General features: G+C 41.0%; 1 protein-coding gene across 1 annotated transcript in view; it reads left to right on the top strand.

The window, feature by feature from the left end:
* The window catches only part of DMBT1 (deleted in malignant brain tumors 1), a gene marked incomplete at both ends in the record, with an annotated part of 53,478 nt that overhangs the window by 25,320 nt on the left and 6,321 nt on the right, over nt 1-21,837 (top strand). Inside the window, 15 exons of the mRNA XM_079978623.1 lie at nt 4,705-4,770; nt 5,801-6,115; nt 7,363-7,383; nt 8,521-8,835; nt 10,051-10,176; nt 11,488-11,829; nt 14,592-14,627; nt 14,733-14,768; nt 16,166-16,207; nt 16,317-16,658; nt 17,571-17,606; nt 18,676-18,717; nt 18,821-19,162; nt 20,311-20,346; nt 20,565-20,606. Of these exons, the coding sequence (XP_079834749.1) occupies nt 4,705-4,770; nt 5,801-6,115; nt 7,363-7,383; nt 8,521-8,835; nt 10,051-10,176; nt 11,488-11,829; nt 14,592-14,627; nt 14,733-14,768; nt 16,166-16,207; nt 16,317-16,658; nt 17,571-17,606; nt 18,676-18,717; nt 18,821-19,162; nt 20,311-20,346; nt 20,565-20,606 (2,139 nt within the window). The remainder of the gene's footprint in view (nt 1-4,704; nt 4,771-5,800; nt 6,116-7,362; nt 7,384-8,520; nt 8,836-10,050; nt 10,177-11,487; nt 11,830-14,591; nt 14,628-14,732; nt 14,769-16,165; nt 16,208-16,316; nt 16,659-17,570; nt 17,607-18,675; nt 18,718-18,820; nt 19,163-20,310; nt 20,347-20,564; nt 20,607-21,837) is intronic.

Below are 21,837 nucleotides of genomic sequence, written 5' to 3'. Positions count from 1 at the left end.
ATTTCCCGTTCCTTCACTAAGTCCAGATGGTTTCCATATATCTCCTTCGTAGATAACATCACTTTATCCATCGTAAATTTTGGCATTTGTCGCTCTTAAGTCTCACCGAGGAGTTGATTCACGATATGTAAACAACTCTATTTCTCTCTTTCTCCTCCCAGACCCAAGAGCTCCCACAATGCCTCACAAAATGGCGAACGGCATTTTTTCCTGACTGCGTCACTCCAAAACTCTTAGCTTTCCAGCTTCATCTTGAAACATTGCTTTGGATCGAAAGTTTATCTCCACACAGCCTTAAATCCACAGCTTAAGTCCTTAATTTCTGACTCATTAGGGGAGGGGGATTCTTGTTAAATCACATAAAAAGGTAGAGGCAGGTTTTTCCCCCCCTCCCCCCTCAGTCAGTACCTATCTTGACGTTCTTCTCGTATTTTATTGTTGTCTTGTTATCAGAGATCTCTTCTGTCAGCAGTATTTACTCCCCTTTTTCCTTGATGTATGTGCAATTAATCATGTCCAAATTATTTCTTTTAAAGATCATTGCAACCAGCGGCGCGAATCGGGGACGGCGTCGAGGAGTGCCGAAAATCCCACAGGAGGGCTTTGTGCCTAGTGCCCCCACCCCCACAAATTCGGGGGTGGTATAGGGCACAGCAGGCAAGGGCCGTCCCCCCCATAATCCTGGGGGGGTTAAGGAGGCTAATTACCCCCATCATAGCCTCCAAATTACCTCGTGTGGGTCGGAGAGATGTTATTGTCAGCCATCTTCCGATGCGCCACCTAGTGGCCCCCCCTATTGTATCACTTTTAAACATTCATCAGAATTATGCACTTCTTTAAATTTGACTGGAAATTCATAGAAACTCAGCATCATAAATGGGAGACTTTTTACCACATTCCTTTCTCAGAAAAAGAGGGAGAAAGAGCTCAGTTGCACAGCTGATCCAGATATGTCTGGTACCTGCAGATGGACATGGTTTGGGAAAAACACCCCAGATTATAGGGTAGGATAATACTTCAGGTTGTCCTATTCTTACCAGGTGAAGTTTGCAATCCAAACACTAAAAGGCAAGGAAGTGCCTACTGGCAATTGTATTCCCATTCATATATATGGCACGTGTTTAATTTCAAGCACTGAAAGGAAGTCTTGAAAGACAGAAAGAACAGGTAGTTCCCAGGATTTCCTACACTGAGCAACACACACGCACACAGAGAGAGCTGATTCCTGCCAATCAACTAAACTTTAACAAGCCACCTTTGTTTCATAGGTAGGCTTGACTGATACTTTTAAAACAGATGTTATTGCAGGAAACATTTTAACAATCATTCCATGTCCACAAAGGTCAGCCTTGATGTCACCTGCACTTCTTCCTCCTTTTGCTTATTTAAATTAAATCTGTCTATCATATCTGGATTAATGACTAAGCACCTTTGTGGTTTTTTTACCCTCAGTTTCAGGCCTCTGCAAGAAGCCAAATTGCCCAGTATTTATTGTTCTTTGGATTTGCAATTTTCTTTATGATGTCAATATCTTGTTCCTTACACCAGAGCAGCTTGGTTGTGATGCACTGTGGACAACATACCTGCTCATGTCATTGTGCTCATAAGAGAATAGAAGGAAGGAAGTGCAGAGACGGGAGTGGGGGATTAGGCCCTAGTTCCCAAATTTAATGCATTCACCAATTGTATCTGCAAATAATCCAAATATTTATGTTCTACAATGTGTGGTAGTCAGACAAGTTAGTGTAGACCCATTCAAATTAATGGACAGGAGTAAATTAGGTCCATTAATTTCAGTAGGTCTACTCTGAGGAAAACGTGGTAGAATACCACCCATATATTGAATGCACATTTATTTATTGTTATATTTATAGTCTGTCTTTTCTCCTCCCTGGAACCCAGAATGACTTACATAATCTTTGTCCTCCATTTTATCCTCACAACAACCCTGTGAGGTAGGTTAGGCTGAGAGTCAGTGACTGACCCAGCAGTTTCATGGCCAAGCAGGGTCTAAAACCTGGATTTCTTGTGTCTCAGTCCAACACTCAACCACTACATCACAGTGACCCCACTCATGGCTTCCCACAAAGAATCTTGGGAAATTCTTTAAAGGTTAATGTGGTATAAGAGTGTTTTAAATGGATGTGACCAAAGTCTGAAGGCATGTTGCTAGCAAAGCTTGAAATCTTAGGCTAAGTTTCAATTTAACTTCATCATAGAGAATGACTGTCCTTCACAGGGACTGAGACTTAAGGGGCTGATTCCTGCATTCACTGAACATGATTTAATACATTTTTTTGCCTGGGCCAAGGTACAAGATGCTTCTCCCACCTCTCATTCCACTTACAAATGGTGACCAGGCTGGCAGTGGAAACTTACTTCAGCACTGGCAAAAGAACAGCAGGTTGACGTAGACTGGGAACATTATGTGGGAGATAAGGGGCTTTAATCCTTTGCTATCCACTGTGGCCCTGATTTGGTGCTGTTTATCAAGAGGGAGAAAGATGAGGCATTGGGGAAGTTGGGGAGGTGCAGGCAAGCAGTGAGGGGGCTGGATTGGTTCTGCTGGTGCACCTGCACCATGCCGACCTCCTCGCCACCTTGACCCTTTCCATAAAGGTCAGCAACACACCTGTTGAGAACTAGCCTTGCAGCTCCACTCTACTGGGTGAGCCATTTTCTCCTCTGATCTAGGTCGGAGGTCTACACCTGCTATTTACTTTTCAAAAAGCTATTCAGAAAATTGCTAGAGGCATGAATGGTGCCTTATCCAATTTGGCCCAGCAATCTCTAGCAGAGCAATTGATGTTCTGCTTGTGAAATGAGGCTTTCCTCCCTTGTCCTTCACACTGCAGTTCTCTGCGCTCCCCCAAGCCATGTAAGAGGGCCTCCGGAATGGCATTGCATGTGAAGCAATATGGTAGCAGCTGGGGGGGAGGATTAATGCAGATCTATTAGGTCACCACCCTTTCTGAATATGGACTTGCTTTCCACGCATTCTAGGGCACTTGGGGACCAGGCGTTTATCTCTTCCAACAAAATCAAAAGGGGGAAGCTAGCATGAGGCCAAATAACTTTTAATGTATATGACCAATCCATTTTGAAATAGAAATGGGGTTTTGAAATAATTCTTAGCATTTATTCAGCACTTCCCAACCTCAGCGTCCCCCCTTACATCTCAGGAATCTTCATACTACCACATAAAGTATGTCAGCATTCTTATTCTAGATTGCAGATTGGGGAGGTGCGAAGTTGAAAGAACGGCAGCTCACCTGTGACCATGTAGTCACAACTTTTCCAATGCCTTAAGGGGTGAGGCACACCTTGAAGCTGGAATTTCCCAGCTCACAAGCTTATCTGCTCAAGATCAGCTTTTCTTTCTATTATTGAGCAAGACTTGGCAAATGAAGCTTGCAGTCACTAACACCTGTTTTTTGTGGATTAGTTCCAAACAAAACTTGATTTATCTTATCAGAATTTCTTGTAGTTTGCTCAGTAGTATGGCCCCTCCAGGCCTCAAGATTCCCCCCCCCCATGTCACACACTCTCACCAGCCCTACTCTGAGTTTTCCTTGAGTGGTTTACTTAGCTTGACTGCGTCTTTGCGCTTTGCACTGTATGGCTTCTTATTGGGTGTATAAATATCTGCCGGGTGGGAGTTGTGTGTATAGAAGCATCTGGTTTTTGTGTGCTTAGAATGCAGCCTCCTATGCAAGGCTTAGCGTCACAACTGCTGTTTCACCTGCTATTGCCACATCCACTACCACTAGCCACGTCCATTTTTCCTCCGGCAATTGCCTTCCACTGGTGTGTGGCCCCCAGAAGATGAAATAATGTGGCCCTTGGGCTGGAAAAGGTTTCCTACCTCTGGTTTAGAGCCAAACGCTTTCTTTGACATTAAAATGTGTACCTATTCTGTAGAGAATGTTAGGAGGAAAAGGGGAGAAATTATATTCAATTTGAATGGGCAAACCAACTAATTTGCACTTTCTGGAACAATATGGGGACCAAAAAGCAGCCATTCTTTGAAACATGGTCCTGTTCCAACTCTGCAATGCAGTTCTGCCTCCCAAAGAAACATGGGCTCTTCTGTGGTTTTGTTAGTTTTAATTATTGTTTTAACTGAAGTGTATTTCTGTAGCTGTTGTTTATTTTATAATATTCTGAAAACTGCTCTGAGATCAGTATAAGTGATGAAGGGTGGTCTACAAATCTAAATAGATAAATAAAGTAAGGCAGAGGAAATGCAATTCATAGTTGTCATACAAGCAAGGTTTGCTGAAATTCCTTCATCTACACAATTATTAATGTTAAAAGGAGCCTTTCTCTTTTCTCACCTGAGCACTCTATCTCTACATCTAGGATAACATGCTGGTATTTGGAAAGCAGATTAAACAACACCATTACCTCTGGGGGGAAACACTAGTATTTCCTGGAGCAGTTAAATCAGATGGCATTATATGTGATTTATTAAGTGTTGGACACTGATGTTCCCACTGGCTTCTCCAAAGCAATAATAATCAGTAGCTGTCTATTTCCAGGGATATGGATTGTGAAATGAAAATATCCCGGACTTCCGTGACATAGATCTGGGAGTTCAAGAAGAAAGATCAAATTGCAAGCCACATGCTTTCCGGAGCAGATTAGAATGCTTATAAATTCTGAAATTCACCATTTCTTTATTTTAGCAGAAACCCACCTGAAACATGGGTGCCCAGATACGCTTATTTTGGATGGTGTTGATACCTTCTGCTCTCCTACATGAATCAGGTACTGTGCTTATATTGCCTTGGGCTTGGGGATGGGTTGCTTCTCCGCTTAAATCCCAGCAAAAGTGGGCCGGCATGAAACTGGTAGGCAGCTGAGCCTATTCAACTGTGCAGGAAACCACTCAGCAATTAAGTCTACTAAAACTATGATTAAATTTTATCTCTTGGTTCCATGGGCATACAGGAACAAAAGGATAGAACTCCAAGGATGAAAAGTTCAATGATATGTATTATAAAAACTGAGTATTCAGGCAAACTGGGTTGTACTCAGACTTACCCTCAACTGGCAGTAACAATTCCAAAGCAGAATTCTGCCCAAGATGCTTCCACCAATGGAAAGAAGAAGGGAGTTATTTTTTGCCAATTCCTCCTTCCTCCTGCAGCCGTACTGTTCCAGAGGTTCCTCCAGCCCTCCAGATTTTGGGAAGAAATTATGAAGAAGGAATGGGGGGGGGGGAGTCTCCTCATCTGTTTCACCACTGTGATTTTTCCACCTGATCAAAATCCTTCTGTGAACAGACGAAAGCTGCAGGAGGCCAAATTTATGTGTCTTAACTATTAGGAGTGTGTCCCACCTTCTCAAGTTCACTGGTGATTCCCAAGAGCAAATTACACATTGCCCATGAATGTGCATAAAAGCCTTAGCAGTGTGTTGATGTTTAAAGAAAGGCTATTTTAAAGGGTGGCAGTTGTGAGTCGAGAAATAGATTTGGTCAGATGAATATGCATCAAGGAGTAGTTGATGATCAGGCTGTACATTGGTGGAGGGAGGTAGAATCTGTCCTTTTAGATTGTTAATGAAGTTCACAAAATAGCTTCTGTAGAATTCTGTCTACAGATTTATGTGGGTAAAATAAATTCTCCCAAGAATTAAGACATCATAAAACTTGTATGTATCCACCATTTCCTGCACTGCTCCCAAACACTCAATAAACTTGCAGACTTTATGTTTCCTTATAATACAGAACATTATAGAGCTGGTATACTTGAATTTAACTTAACAACCATTTTGGGTTTTTTGTTTTACAAAGGTGCTCAGCAGTTGCGTTTAGTGAATGGATGGAACAAGTGTGTTGGGAGAGTTGAAGTCAACTACGAAGGAATTTGGGGGACTGTTTGCGATGACAACTTTGATAAGAAAAATGCACATGTAGTGTGCAGACAACTTGATTGTGGAGAGGCAACCACAGTGTATGGATGGTCTTATTTTGGCCGAGGAGCTGGACCCATACTCCTGGACGATGTGAACTGTACAGGAAGTGAACTCTACCTCTGGGACTGTCCTCATGCTACATGGTTGGTAAATGACTGTGGGCACAATGAAGACATCAGTGTCGTCTGCTCAGGTAACATCTCTCTGTACACTATGTAGGGTTTTTCAGTTGCAAACAAACTTCAAACACATCAAAGAATGATGTTACAAGTAGGGATGGGGAAGAAATTAGATTCAATTCGAATGGGGAAACCAAGTAATTCACATTTTCTGAAACAATATGCGAACCAAAAAGCAGCTCTTTTATGAAACTTGTGCTTCTTCAACTTTGGAATACTGTTCTGTCACCAAGAAATATGTAAAAACAAAAAATATACCGGGCAAAGTGTGCATAAAAATGCATATATTAGCTAAAATAACATCCAAACAACCATTATATTTTGAGAAAATGCCTTGAAAAATGTGTATATCAAGTAAAACTGCATACAACAATGTATAGATTAGGAGAAATTCACACTAAATTGCCGGTGGATTTTCATGAGAATATATATATATATATGCTGATGTGGAAAAGTGGAGAATTGAACTTATTATTGGAAAAATGAGGGACTGAAAAATGATGAATTTGCCCATCCCTGGTTGCAAGTTGAGTGTTTCAGACAAACCACTTACTATAGGCACAACACAATTTCCATTTATTCAGGTGGTCTGGGAGTAATACAATTTGAACAATCAGAGAGTTAAATAATTGGGAATGCAATTTGAATAGGGTTATGTTGCATACAGAACAAATGACTGTGGACAATTAGAATATTTGGATGACTGCTTGAGAATCAAAGAGCATAGCTTTCAATGCACAAGCAGATTAAGCATGACTAGTACTAAACTTTTTTACTGTTATGGAAGCTGAGATATCCCAAGGAAGCAGATATTTTGATGGAATAGGGCACAGAAAAACGAATTCATCTGGAACTGAGCTATGACAGACTTGTAATCTCTAATGACACTGACTATTCAATAAGGGTGGGGAGTTGCAAGCAAGAGACAGCAGAAAGCTATTAAAAGGTTAACTCTATGTCTTGATAGTTATATAATTCAGTTAACCTAAGTATCAATGACACATGTGTTTATTCCAGTTTTGTAATAAGAATGAATAAAAAATTCAACAATACAATACACAGCAATGCACAACTACATGACACTAATCACAACCCCATGGGATCATGTTCATCAATGCAACATGAGAGTACAAAAGGTATCAGGGCAGCATGCTTAACTAGAAGGATTTTCATTAAAATCACATATTAACAGCACTGTGATTTTTACACAGATACAGTTCAGTAACCATAAAAATAACCATTTCTGTCTCTTTTTTTACAGATGCTGGCGATCAACCAACAGGTGAGTCTGTTTATTTGTGGCATAGGCAAAAGTATTCACCAGATTGTTGGATGTTCCTTTCTAGGTTGCAACCAGCGGGATTTCAATTACATCCTGGGAAGGGACAGGGGGAATTTGTGACCTTCCATTAATTGTTGGATGACAGCTCTCATTATCGCTGGCCACTGACTATGCTGGCTAGGGCTTATGTTAGCTGGATTCATCCTTGCTCTAGGGGGTGGTAGTGATAATATCATTCATGCCTGGTGTCATTCATGCCATACAGTTCTTTTTTATTATTTGCTTCTTGCAAGTCTTCTTTCACTTGGAAGTGAAAGAAGAAAACATCCACTCCTACCACACTTCACTTTCCCATGATGAGCTCTTGTTATGCCTTGGCTGTGAAGAGTGAGAATATCCCTAAAGGAGTAGGGCTATTCTGCTCTCCATGGTAGTGGTAGCAATCTGCTTTGTTTCTGCTTGTTGGCGTAAGCTGCATTTTCCCCTGTTACTTTGTCCTGTCTTTTGTCATCCTGCCCACAATGCACAGTGCTAAATGACCTGCTCCCATCGTCAGAGTAATTCCTTTTCTTCCATGCCTTTCACCGTAACCTCTTTAGCAAAAGCATTTCCTGCTCCTTTTGCTTCTCTTTTTCAACTTCTCCATTTCTGCATGACTTTTCTCTCCCTACTCTCTTTCTTTCTCTAACCTTTCTCCCTACTTTTTCATCTGATGCAGATTATAAGCCCTCCAAGAACAGTGTCTCTTTTGTGTTCTGTACCTGAAGAGTATGCCAAACTGTGTGGTATTTGTGAAGCTGCAATGGCTTTGATCCAAGCGTGTCCTTCCTCATGCAGAGGGCATGTGATGATCACAGAAGGGCCATTTTACATCTTGTGCTCGAGTACTGTGGGAGGAAAGTGAAACAAAACCCTAAATTGCATAATCTCTTGGCTATAGAATCTCCCTGTTATAGCACTGTGCAAACCATACCCATCTCCGCCACACCTGGAGTGGCATCAGGTTTGAAATTGGCTACTATGGATTTCCCTGTTGGAAATTTGGGGATGCAAATAATCCTAGCAGGTTTCCTTTTTGTGCCAAATACCTCCGTCTGATTCACAGTTCAACATTCCTGCTCTTTGTGTCTTCAACAGGTTACTTGCCTGTCCAGTTGGCCAGCGGAAGCTCAAGCTGTGAAGGCCGCGTTGAAGTGCTTTCTGACGGCCAATGGGGAACAGTGTGTGATGACACCTGGAATCTAAGAGCTGCAACTGTTGTATGCCAGCAACTTGGTTGCGGTGAAGCCGTCTCAGCTCTGGGAGGTGCTCCTTTTGGCCAAGGCACAGGAGATATTGTTCTGGATAATGTGGATTGCAATGGAAATGAGACAAGTCTGGGAGAATGCTACCATCAAGGATTATATAATAATAACTGCAATCACAGTGAAGATGCAGGTGTTATTTGTTCAGGTAAATGTGGTCTGTGAGAGCCCAGATGATCTCAGCATGGATCAGGTCTGGAACATATAAAGTAAACACAGGGATGAAAATACCTCTGAGCATGCACAGTGTGTTTTCCCGTTACTACTAAATAACCAAAGAAAGATAGTTCTCAAACTTTGAGAACTAAAAAGTCATGCTTTTAGGTCCAAAGGACTGATCTAGGCAAGCTAGGGCTCCCAACACCTTTTCCCCTTACAATTTAAGCACTAAAGCCACAGCATTGAACTTCTTGGAACAGTCCATACAAGCTCTCTGCACATGACTGAGGGTTGGGGGTTGTCTTTCATTTTATTTTTGCACTGTTGAATGCACTACACACATGACATCTAAACAGTTCTTTAATGAAACGTGCCATCATTTTCCACACCACTATAACGCTTGGTGATGGGAGTTGAATAGTTGCATTTAACATGGTGATTTGCCATTCATCACATGAATGGTACACTCCATGCTAACAAAAGTGGCTCTCAACACAGGGCGCTTCTTTGAATTAGCATAACGGTAGTGAAAGTATGACAGCAGTACAATGGGGGGGGCGCTGTACAAAAAGGTCTGACATTTAAAAAAGAAATATTACAAAAATACTTTGCAAGAGCCAATGAGCCTCATGGCAGCATGCAAGTCCTTCCATGCATGCCCACGGCTTCTTGGAGAATATTTATTTTCCTCCTATGGCTGTTTCAAATTTATAGATAGGCTTGTCAGGTAGTAGGAGATGCTGCTTTTCAGATGGAAAGAAGTCTTGAGAAACTACATGAAGTACTACATGTTCCAAGTTTCCAGGACTGCCCTTTGAGTCCTTGTTAAATGTCCAGTTAATTTAGTAAGTTATTCCATTTATATCCAACGTGTGCTCCAAAGAGCTTGAGATGCCACACATTCTTCTCCCCACCCCACCCTCTTTTTCCACCATGTGAGGTAGGTTAGACTGAAAGACTGGTCCAAGATTACCCAATGAGCTCCATAACTTAGTGGGGATTTTATTGTGGGTCTCCCCAGTCCTAGTCTATCCACTCCACAAAGTTGGCATCACTCAAGGACATGGAAACTGTGAGAAGAATCTGTTCTTTCCATCCTGGAACTGCACCAAAAATGCTATCTTTGTGCATAGACTCAATCCAAAAATTATCACTTCTGGACTTTATCTTTATGAAACTCAAAATTATTTTCGTCTCTTGACAGCTCACACGTATTCTACAACACCAGAAGGAACCACTGCAACATTGTTGACAACAGAAGGAACCACCCAAGCAATAAGCACAACTGAGGAAACGGTTACTCCTGAGATGCCAACCACAACTCAAGGAGGTACACAACAGTCTGAGAAAATTAGTCTTTCCTCTGTGCATGGTACTGTGTGGCTTAACTCAATTATTTAAATTTAATAGATAGACAAAATCAGAGAAAGACAAAAAGCACAATTAGGGCATATTCAATCAGGGTGGGTATCTATTGTGCATTTGCAACTACATAGGGACTGAATCTCTTTATTGATCTCTGCTAATCACAATGGAAGGTGAGAATATTAACGAGTTCAAGTAACAAGCAAGTCACACATTACAGATCAGCACATTCCCCACATGTTAACCATGTGATTTTGCTGTGAACCCAGAAAGATATGAGGTAACTAATGCCTTTATTTTTGCTCAGCATCATGCAGAGCCCTGCATCTGATGAATGGTGTGTTTGCCAGCTCTGCAACGTGTGATGCGATGCCAAGTTGTGCAACTAGTTTTGCTGGAAGCTGCTGTCTGCAAACAGTTAATATGTCTGCTACAAAACTGGTTTATGGTTTGGTTTTGCACATGTGCTGACCAACAAAACAGACCCAGAGATTTACAGCTCCTCTTGGGATATATGTGGTCAACCTTATATGTAGAAGTGACATGAGAATCATTGCATGCCATAAAATACATGCACAAAATTTCCCTACTACCATTGTTCTGTATACTGCTCTGCTTCTTGATACAATCTACATTTGATTAGAAGAGAAGGGAGGATTTTCTAGAAGTTGTAAATTTTATTTTTGGTATCAGAATGGTGACCATAGAACAACCCCATACATACATTGTGCCACAAGAGTGAAAATTTCAAAACTCTTCAGGAACCTTGAATTCAGGTGAACAGATGTACAATCTGATGGAAGGAGAACATATTGTAAACTTTCCTGAGCTCGTGCATTTAGAAGGGGTATAAACACCCAATAAATAAATTATCACAATGCAGCTTCAAGTATATTGGAATCAGCCACAGAAATGTCTGCTTTCCAACTATGTGTTTAATGGTTACTCTTTTTATTTTGCTGCAATAGCTCCCTCTGTTGTCACTGAAGTTCCTAGCACTTCGGGTAATTCTTTCCTTGTTCTTTCCCCCCTTTTTGAATCCATTAAATGAACCTAGATTAGTAAAGACTCCCATCACAAGGTAAAGTGTCTACAAAAGGATTTGGCATCCTCAGAGTAGGCTGAAAATTACTGAGCCCCATCAGTCACAAAAAGGTGGTGGTGGTGTTAACGATTGATTGTTTCTCTCTCTTTTTTTACATTTGTATACAATTGTCAAGGTTACATATTATTAAATGAGAAACAGTCTTGTCACATTCTTCATCACCTTTTGCAGAGACTTCGCCATCAGGAACATCAGCAAATCCTTTCTCCCTAAGACTGGTGAATGGAGAGAACAGCTGTCAGGGTCGTGTTGAAGTCCATCATAATGGGGAGTGGGGGACCGTCTGTGATGATGAATGGGACATTAATGATGCTCGCATTGTCTGCAAAGAAGTTGGTTGTGGAGAAGTCATTTCAGCTCCAACTAATGCCTACTTTGATCAAGGCTCCGGCAACATCCTTCTGGATGCTGTACAGTGCAGTGGGAATGAATCTTCTCTTAAGGACTGCCCCCATAAGGGATGGGGGGTCCATGACTGCAAACATAAGGAAGATGCCAGCGTCATCTGTTCAGGTACCTCAAACTATTTTCCATATGTGTTAATTTTTGCAGCATAGCTTCTCGATCTGCATTGGCAAATACAGTGATACCTCGGTTTTCGAACGTAATCCGTTCCGGAAGACCATTCGAGTTCCTAAACGTTTGAAAACCGAAGCATTTACTTCCAGAAGCATTTACTTATGGAAAACTCAGTATGGAAGTCACATGGCACGTTCAACTTCCGAAAAGTGTTCGGAAACCGAAGCCTTTACTTCTGGGTTTACAGCGTTCAAAAACCGAAACGTTCATCAATGAAGAAATTCAAAAACCGTGGTACCACTGTATAGTAGTGATTCAATCTTTTCTATATATTTGGTAACCTCATGTAAATACAATGGCTTGTATTGTAAGAACATGATTAGGCTCTTTTTATATTGGAAACTCCTCCATCCACTACAGAGAATCTTATTTCATCTGGGAAACAGTGCTGAAGCTTTCCAGTGCTTGCCCTTCATCCAGTATTATCCCTTTATCTGAAGACTGCACACCCTTTGAACTAATTTTAATAATAAACCCAGAGGTTTATTCCTTTGGATATAAGACCCTTCGGATCTTGAAATATGGGTCCCCCCAACAAAATTTAAAATTCGGCTTTGTAATTCGGAATTTATGTGATGTGATTTAATTTGATTTGATTGGTCGGTTAATAAAAATTATTTTTTTAAAAAATAATAAACCCAGAGGACAGAATCCAAAGGCCAATGTGTGGGTGCCTAAGTGCAGTCTTGGAGTGCCTTTAGAAGGCTTTGTGAGAGGACAGAAGCTACATCTATGGCTCTTTGGATTACACACACTGCTAGCACCAGAACAGCCTGCAGAATAGCCCTTGGTTCCTTATTTCATACCATTATGTTATTTGTGATACCATTTGATTGGCAGGTGGACAGCCCTGCCCAGCTGTCAGATTTGTCCTTGCAAAATGGTTCCCAATCCCTGGGGTTGCCATGGGGTTGGAAAAGGTACTGATAGTAGACCGATTCAGTTGGAGTTTTACTGAATACTGCCTTGTATGTGTGTGTGTGTTTTGGAATGAGTTAGTGGTTTAGAAATACTGTTATAATTACAAATAATTAAAATTTCCTTTATTACTGCCTTTAAACCCATAATTAGCAGCTATCACTACAGATTATATCAGCAACTCATATGATTTCAAAATGGGTCATACAAAGTAGTACCTTCCTTGGCATGACCATTACTACTACTTACTACTTATCAAACCTTTATTAGGCATTATGCAGGTAAAACCATAAAAGGAAAATAACATATAAAAGCCTTGAGATATATATAAAAAGGCAGGAGTTGGCTACATACAAATATAAATATATACATATAGAATCAGTGGTTTTCCTTGTTAACCTGCTCCTTGGAGGACTGCTGCCAAAAACTCGGCTACCCCCGCCGTTACCCTTTGGTCAGCGTCGGATAGGTAGAGTCCCACACATTCAGCTTGCTGGGGTTCCAGACCACCCGAAAGGGGGGACAGCACGCGTTGACGGAGCGTACTGTACAATGGGCAATGAAAGAGGATATGCTCTACAGTGTCCGGGACATTCATAGAACATCTGCAGAATCTCTTGCTTCTGGGAATGTTTTGATATCTTCCCCAGACAAATGCTGAGGGAAAAACATTCAAACGGGCCAGCATAAAAGCCCTACGTTGGGCTGGGATTATTAATTTAGAGACGTAATTGGCTCTGCAATCTAAGATATTTAAATCGTAGAATCTGGGGGAGCAAATTTTGTTTACAGCTGCCATAATATTTTGTCTCTCAACATCCTTTAGTCTAGTTAGGATATTATGGAGAATATATTGCTCATTAGAATTGTACAGGAGCTCCAGCTCGATGCCTAAAGATTCAATTTTTTTTTCAAGGTGCTGATACCATCTTGATTTATAAGGGTCTTTGAGCAAATCAGCGAGCAGACTTGATGGAGGGCAGCGAAAATGGCAGCGTAACCAATACTTTATTGAGGTGGACCATGCCCAGTATTCCATTGTGTGTATGCCTATTTCTGCACACATTGTTTCATATTTGATCATAAGAGGGAGTCCAAGAATACGTCTCAAAAAGCTGGAGTGAATCTTTTTTATATCACTGTTATATGCTTGGACCCATAGCGGGATACCATAGAATATCTGGGATTGCCCAGCTGTCAGATTTGTCCTTGCAAAATGGTTCCCAATCCCTGGGGTTGCCATGGGGTTGGAAAAGGAGAGTGGGAATAGCAACAGGGAGTTGAAGAGCAGAGCAGAGAAGAGCAGGCAGGGGTGCATCTCCAAGTAAATAAATGGCAAATAGGAGGTATTCAGAGGTATTCTGCATCTGAAAATATAGGCTCTATCAGGTTAAGATGGGTAGCAGGTACTGATAGTAGACCGATTCAGTTGGAGTTTTACTGAATACTGCCTTGTATGTGTGTGTGTGTTTTGGAATGAGTTAGTGGTTTAGAAATACTGTTATAATTACAAATAATTAAAATTTCCTTTATTACTGCCTTTAAACCCATAATTAGCAGCTATCACTACAGATTATATCAGCAACTCATATGATTTCAAAATGGGTCATACAAAGTAGTACCTTCCTTGGCATGACCATTAAATGAACAGAGATTCCACTGTTGTGAGGAATCATGGGGTTATTTATGGCTACTAATCCTGATAGCTTTATTCTACCTCCACTGCTTTCCTCCTTTTTAATTTTTAGAACATCTAACCTGTTCTTTCTAATTTTTAGAACCTCTAACCACCACAGAAGTACCCACCACACCTGGTAACTATGGGTTTCTTGATTCTAGTGTTTAAATGGAATTTCTTTTATGCTGTGCTTTCTCCTTTCAAATTTTTGGAGCTTCTAACACATTCTTTCCAATTTTAGAACCTATAACCTCTACAGTAGAACCCATCACATCTGGTATGTATTTACTTTATCTTGCTTTTTTAAATATAAATAAAGCTGCCTGGTAACCCAGTTACTCTCAGCATCCAGAAGCATCATAGCCAGACACTGGCGAGACCTGTCAGGAGTAAGCATGGACCAATGGTACCAAATAGTATGGGAAACAGCCTTACTAGAAAAATTAACCAATAAACTAAAACTGACATGGGGACAAATAGAAGAAGACATCTTTACCCCGGTTTGGCTCCCCTTCATCACATACACAGCCCAACAAGACAGGGGGGAAAATCCACCAACAACATACAAATCAATATGGCTAACCTGACCCAAAACACCCACCCACCCCACTCACACATGAAAACAAAGATCACCACAGACAATCACAAATGAACAACCACACCCTGGGCCACCCCAACCTCTTTCACCACCAAAGGAACACAAGTGAATAGCAAAGAACCTGTAAAAGCGGCGCTGACACAAAACCACACATATACTAAGTAAAATAGAAACATCGCAACCCGACCCCACCCCCACTCTTCTTTCCCCTCTCCACCTCTCTCCCCCTTTTCTTCCTAATGTCTCAACAAACAAAACTGATCTGTAAAAAATGTTACTTGGGGGGAAAAAGAGTGAGAGAGAGAGAGATTGCACATACTTTTGTAAACCAAGAAAATAAAAAGACATTAAAAAAAAAAAAGCTGCCTGGCCATGAGCCTTGACCTTTTGCATTCTTCCTTCCACTATATAGGCAAATTCTGAATTTGCAGCAAACCATGGTTTTACATTATGTTAAAATCCAGCAAACTGTGGCTGGGGTAAAACATAAGCTGCATTCACAAGACAGTGCGTTCCACTTCCTGACATTTCCCTATCGGTTGATTTTCAAATTATAGTTGAGTTTTTGCAGAATACACTTCCAGAAATCTAGGAGACTATATCAGGTGTTTAGTGCTCATTTCCTTGTTAATTGCTTCCGGGGGGGGGGGGGGGACATTATCCCAGAAAAATTCAAAAGTAAGGTAACCAAATTTGAGGCAGTATATCAGCATATAGTTCTTTCCTGCCATTTTCATGGGTATATCATGGAGGAATTAAAGTAGGAATGTGCAGAAATTACATAATTTTTTGTACATCTGAATGCACCCATGATATGCAATCAAATAAGGTTTGCAAACCAAAAACATATTGGATTTTCTGAGTTCTGATGAAACCACAGAAACATGACTTCATTTGATCTATGACAGGTGGCAAGATAAATCATAATCATGTTATATCTGGAGACAACGCAGTGATCTATTTATAACACAAGGGTTGAATGTGTATAGGCCAGTTTGCAGTTACAAGCAGCCCTGATACAATATGAAGACAAGGTGTATAATATTTGGTATTAGATATGTTTCTTTTTTAATTAGGAACTTCACCACCTCAGTCTACTGTACAGAGTATCACAACAGGTAAGGACTGATACTGGGTTTTAGGTTTTGGTTTTTTTAATGCAATTGTCAGTATTATTTATAACTGAAGAAAGAGTAGTGTTGTTACGTTCTTCATCATCTTCTGCAGCAAATTCTCCTTTGGAAACATCTGCAAGTCCTTTCTCCCTAAGACTGGTGAATGGAGAGAACAGCTGTCAGGGTCGCCTTGAAGTCCACCATGATGGGACCTGGGGAACTGTCTGTGATGACGATTGGGACTTGAAGGATGCTCAGGTTGTGTGCCAACAACTTGGTTGCGGAGAAGCCACTGCAGCCCCGCTAAGTGCCCACTTTGACCAAGGCTCTGGCAGCATCCTCCTGAATGCTGTACAATGCAAAGGAAATGAATCTTCTTTTGAGGACTGTTCTCATAATGGATGGGGAGTCCATGATTGCAAACATAAGGAAGATGCCAGTGTTATCTGCACAGGTATATCCAGTTATTTTGTTTTTTTTACTATACTGTAAGGACCCTATTTCTTTCCTCTCGCTTCCATTCACTTCTGGGAATCTTCTTTCATCGGATAAATGATGGTGGAGTGCAGGGGTTTTTTGTGTGTTTTTTCATCGTATTGTGCATTTATGTGCAGACTGCACACCCACGGAACTGATTTCAGAAATAAATGTGTGGGCTAGAGTGTAAAGACACACATAAAGTCACATCCTGGGATGCCATTAGAATATCCTGTGAAGTGTCAAAAAGTCTATAGCTTTGTCTCCACATAGTTCTTGTAACTCAGTAACTCTAGTAACTTCTGTAGTACACTGAATCTGATGGTGTAACTCCATTAAGGTAATAAGGCTAATAGTCATTGATAGATCAATTCACATGAAATTTGTTATATACACTCTCCTGATCAATACCTGTCTGCAGCAGTGCACATCCTGCAGCAGAATGTATTCTGAGTCTATTCTAGGTGGTGGTGAAAGAATCCATCTGGTCTATCCTAAATCTACTGCTTATCTCTTTCATCAGATGCACTGATGTTCTCAAGTAGTGAGGAATTAGACCGGGATCATAGTGTGGAGTGAAAGGGGCTTGCCATGATTTGCTTGGAGAGGGGGAGAGAGAGATAAGTCATAAGTTTAAGGGCAGGTTCCATATTTTGAAAGACAAAACCTGAAATATTAGGAACCTGAATTTGCAAGTCAAGATGGTGGTTCCTTTGCACAATACGTGACATAAGGTAGGACTTAGACGAATCAGGTTCTAAACATTAAATCTCTCTGACATCTACTTCGTGGGGTTCCATCACTAAGAAGCACATAGCTATGAGTTTACTTTTTCTAATGTTTGCATGTACTTTCTTTTTATGCTGTGCTTTCTTATTTCCATTTATAGGCCCCATAACCACCACAGAAATACCCATTACATCAGGTATGTATTAACCTGGCTGTGTGTGTGTGTGTGTGTGTGTGTGTCTGTGTGTGTGTGTGTATGAGAGAAAGAGAGAGAGACAGAGAGAGATTTAATCCATGCTACCATTCTTGGTATAATGCTGCTCATATTATACTCAGTGTTGGACAGAAAGGAGAGTCCAATTGGGTGTCCTAACAGCAGCATATATTGCAATTTCCCTTCTTCCACCCATTCCTTCTTTCATTGGTCTGGCTACCCTATATCTATACCATCCTTTATCTCTCTGGCTATTTATTTGTATACCTGTCGATACAGGGCAATATACAAATTTAATTCATTCAGTCATTAACAATACTATTTAGCATATTATTTTAAAGAGAAGGAGATTTGCAGTTCATCCCTCTTCTCTGGGGAAAATAGCATGTTTTAACTTCTGCCCTTGGTTTTCACATTCATGGAGCAGCAATAGGAAGAGTTTGCACTTCCATAGAATGAATTAATTTGAAAAGAAAGCTGTTGGGAACTTCAAACACACTTTTATCAGGCATCTTTATTTTTATTTATTTATTAAAATTTATATACTGCTTGATTATAAAATGTCTCAAAGTTGTTAACAAAAAATATAAAACAATAAAGTAATTGTGCTTTTTTAAATGAATTACAATAATTTGAAAACATTCCAAGAATTAAAATCAACAGTAAACAGATTAAAATGCTCATCAATACTAAATAGCTCACTTGGGTGGTCTAAAGAAAAAAAATTTTAGCTGACGCCAAAAATAAGAGCCAATAATTTACATTCAAACCAAGTTTACAAAACAATAACAAATGTACTTTCTGAGTTGTATTGAAACAAAAAACTGAGACATGATTTTTTTTGTTCATTCTATGTGAGGGGACATGATAAAATATGAACATCTTATATCTGAAGGCAACACACTTGAAGTTAAAGGTCTATAGGCCAATACACAGTTACAAGAAACCCTGAAAAGTCAGATTTGAAAAACTTAATTAGATATTTAAAAGTGGTATGATATAAGACAAGGTTTAAAATATTTGGCATTATATCTGTTTCTTTTTAAATTAGGAACTCCACCACCTCCATCTACTGAACAGAGTGTTACAACAGGCAAGTAGCAATGCTGGGTTTTAGTGGAAATAAATGCAGTTGTCAGTATTATATGTAACTGGAGAAAGAATAGTGTTGTTACGTTCTTCATCGACTTTTGCAGCAAATTCTCCTTTGGAAACATCAGCAAGTCCTTTCTCCCTAAGACTGGTGAACGGAGAGAACAGCTGCCAGGGTCGCCTTGAAGTCTACCATGATGGGACCTGGGGAACTGTCTGTGATGATGATTGGGACTTGAAAGATGCTCAGGTTGTGTGCCAACAACTTGGTTGCGGAGAAGCCACTGCAGCCCCGCTAAGTGCCCACTTTGACCAAGGCTCTGGCAGTATTCTCCTGAATGCAGTACATTGCAAAGGGAATGAATCTTCTTTTGAGGACTGTTCTCATAATGGATGGGGAGTCCATGACTGCAAACATAAGGAAGATGCCAGTGTTATCTGCTCAGGTACATCCAGTTATACTCTGTATATGCTTATTTCTAAAGCATATCTTCTACATCTGCATTAAACACATTGAAGTTATTGTGTCTACACTGTAATAGCATGGTTTACTTTTTATGCTCTCTTTGGTGCACTTCTGAGAATCTTCTTTCATGTTTACAAAAGGTTGCTGTAGTTTTTCTGTGCAAGTTTCTTTTTATGCAATGCATATGAGGTCTGCACACCCATTGAACTAATGTCAATAATAAACGTATAGGCTAGAATCGAAAGAGAGATATGAGCATACTCAAGCACATGAGATCACAAGTCTTTGAGCACTTATTAGAATATTCTGCAAGGGGATAGAAATTCTTATTTGGCATCATAAAATGCTGGTAACTAGTATTCAGTGACACACTGGATTTTATAGGGTTGGCATCCTGTGGCAGAAAGTCACCTGAGCTCATTTCAGATGGTGGGAATAAGTAATGTATCTGGTCTTTCCTGAATGTGCTGCTTATCACATTCACTAAATGATCTGATGTCCCAGTATACTGAGGAATTATACTGGGACCATAATGTGTGAAAGGGGTTCGCTTTCTGTCATTTCTTCAGTATGGTAATATGGCACAAAGCAACGGTTTACCTTATGGGTGATGAAAGGAACATAAACATACACATAGTTTAAGTGCAGGGTCCATCTTTTTTATAACAACAACAACAGGAAGTATAAAATTTGGAAGCTAAATCTGCAAGTAAAAATGGTTCCTTAGCTCAGTCTGGGATTCAATCTAGGACCTGAGCAATATGAGTTCTAAACATCAACTTACTCCGATAGCTTCCTCCAGAGGTGCCATCATTTACCACAAATGTCTCATACCCAAAACTTCTCTTGGTGGTTGGGGAAACTCCCCTAACAGATTTAGGGGGTGGACAGTGGGAGGGGAAGAAGAAAGTTCCATTGCACAAGCAGAAGTTTTTCCACTTGTGGTAGGAGTTATGTAGTGCTTCGTTGAGTACAACCCCAAATACAAATGAAGTTCTAAACATTAAATTTATCTAATAACTGCTGGCTTAGGTGCCATAATTAAGAACCATAAGATTATGCATTTCTCTCTTCTGGTGTTCAAACAGTCTTTCTTTTTATATTGTTCTTCCTTCTTTCCTTTTTTAGGACCTCTAACTACCACAGAAACACCCATTACATCTGGTATGTATTTACTTGAATTTATCTTGTTTTTAAGCAACAAATTTGCACTCTCTGCTGCCATTCCTTTGTATAATTCTGCTGGACTGACCCTCAGCATGGGGCAGAAAGGAGAGAACAGTTGGGTGTCATTAAAACATTAATTAGATTATTTAAAAGTGATATGATATGCAGACAAGGTTTATGATATTTGGTATTGTATCTGTTTCTTTTTAAATTAGGAACTCCACCACCACAATCTACAGAACAGAGTGTTACAACTGGTAAGTATGGATATGAGCTTTTAGTTTTGGGTGTTGCTGTTTTTTTACAATTGTCAATATTACCACCGGGGCCTGGTAGGGACCCCAAGATCTCCTGCAATGCTTTTGCAAAGTTTTTTGCAGATAAAATCGCTCAGATTCAGAAGGAAGTAGACTCCACAGTGGGAGCAGGGCCAGGGCGGGAGAGTGCTAGAGTTCTGTCTGGTCTTGTTATATGGGATCAATTCCAATCTGTTACCTCCGAGGATGTGGACAGGCTGCTTGGACGAGTGAAACCGACCACCTGTCTTCTTGATCCTTGCCCATCCTGGCTGATAAAAGCGAGCCGGGAAGGGCTGGGCGATGGGCTTTGCGGGGTGGTGAATGCCTCCCTCTGTGAGGGAGCCTTCCCAGACCCGCTGAAAGAGGCGGTCATTAAACCGCTTCTTAAAAAAACATCTTTAGACCCGGCCAATTTGGCCAACTATCGCCCAGTCTCAAATCTTCCATTCTTGGGCAAGGTGATTGAGCGGGTGGTTGCTGAACAACTCCAAGCACGCCTGGAGGAAACGGACCATTTGGATCCCTTCCAATCGGGATTCAGGCCTCACCATGGGACTGAAACTGCCTTGGTCGCGCTGGTTGATGATCTCCGGCGGGCTAGGGACAAAGGTGAGAGCTGTTTCCTAGTTCTGCTGGATCTCTCAGCGGCCTTTGACACCATCGACCATAACATCCTTCTGGACCGTCTAGAGGGGCTGGGAGCTGGGGGCACTGTTATACAGTGGTTCCGCTCCTTCCTCCTGGGCCGTGTTCAGAAAGTGGTGGTGGGGGATGAGTGTTCAGACCCTTGGGCCCTCACTTGTGGGGTACCTCAGGGTTCCGTCCTCTCCCCCATGCTTTTTAACATCTATATGAAGCCGCTGGGAGAGATCATCAGGGGGGTTGGACTGGGTGTTCATCAGTATGCAGATGACACCCAGCTCTACCTCTCCTTTAAATCAGAACCAGTGAAGGCGGTGAAGGTCCTGTGTGAGTGCCTGGAGGCGGTTGGAGGTTGGATGGCGGCTAACAGATTGAGGTTGAATCCTGACAAGACAGAAGTACTGTTTTTGGGGGACAGGAGGCGGGCAGGTGTGGAGGATTCCCTGGTCCTGAATGGGGTAACTGTGCCCCTGAAGGACCAGGTGCGCAGCCTGGGAGTCATTTTGGACTCACAGCTGTCCATGGAGGCGCAGGTTAACTCTGTGTC

The sequence above is a fragment of the Podarcis cretensis genome, assembly GCF_951804945.1.
Source record: "Podarcis cretensis genome assembly, chromosome: 5".
Taxonomy (NCBI): Eukaryota; Metazoa; Chordata; class Lepidosauria; order Squamata; family Lacertidae; genus Podarcis; species Podarcis cretensis.
The sequence above is the reverse complement of the archived record's forward strand: the minus strand, read 5'-3'. Positions and strand labels throughout refer to the sequence as shown.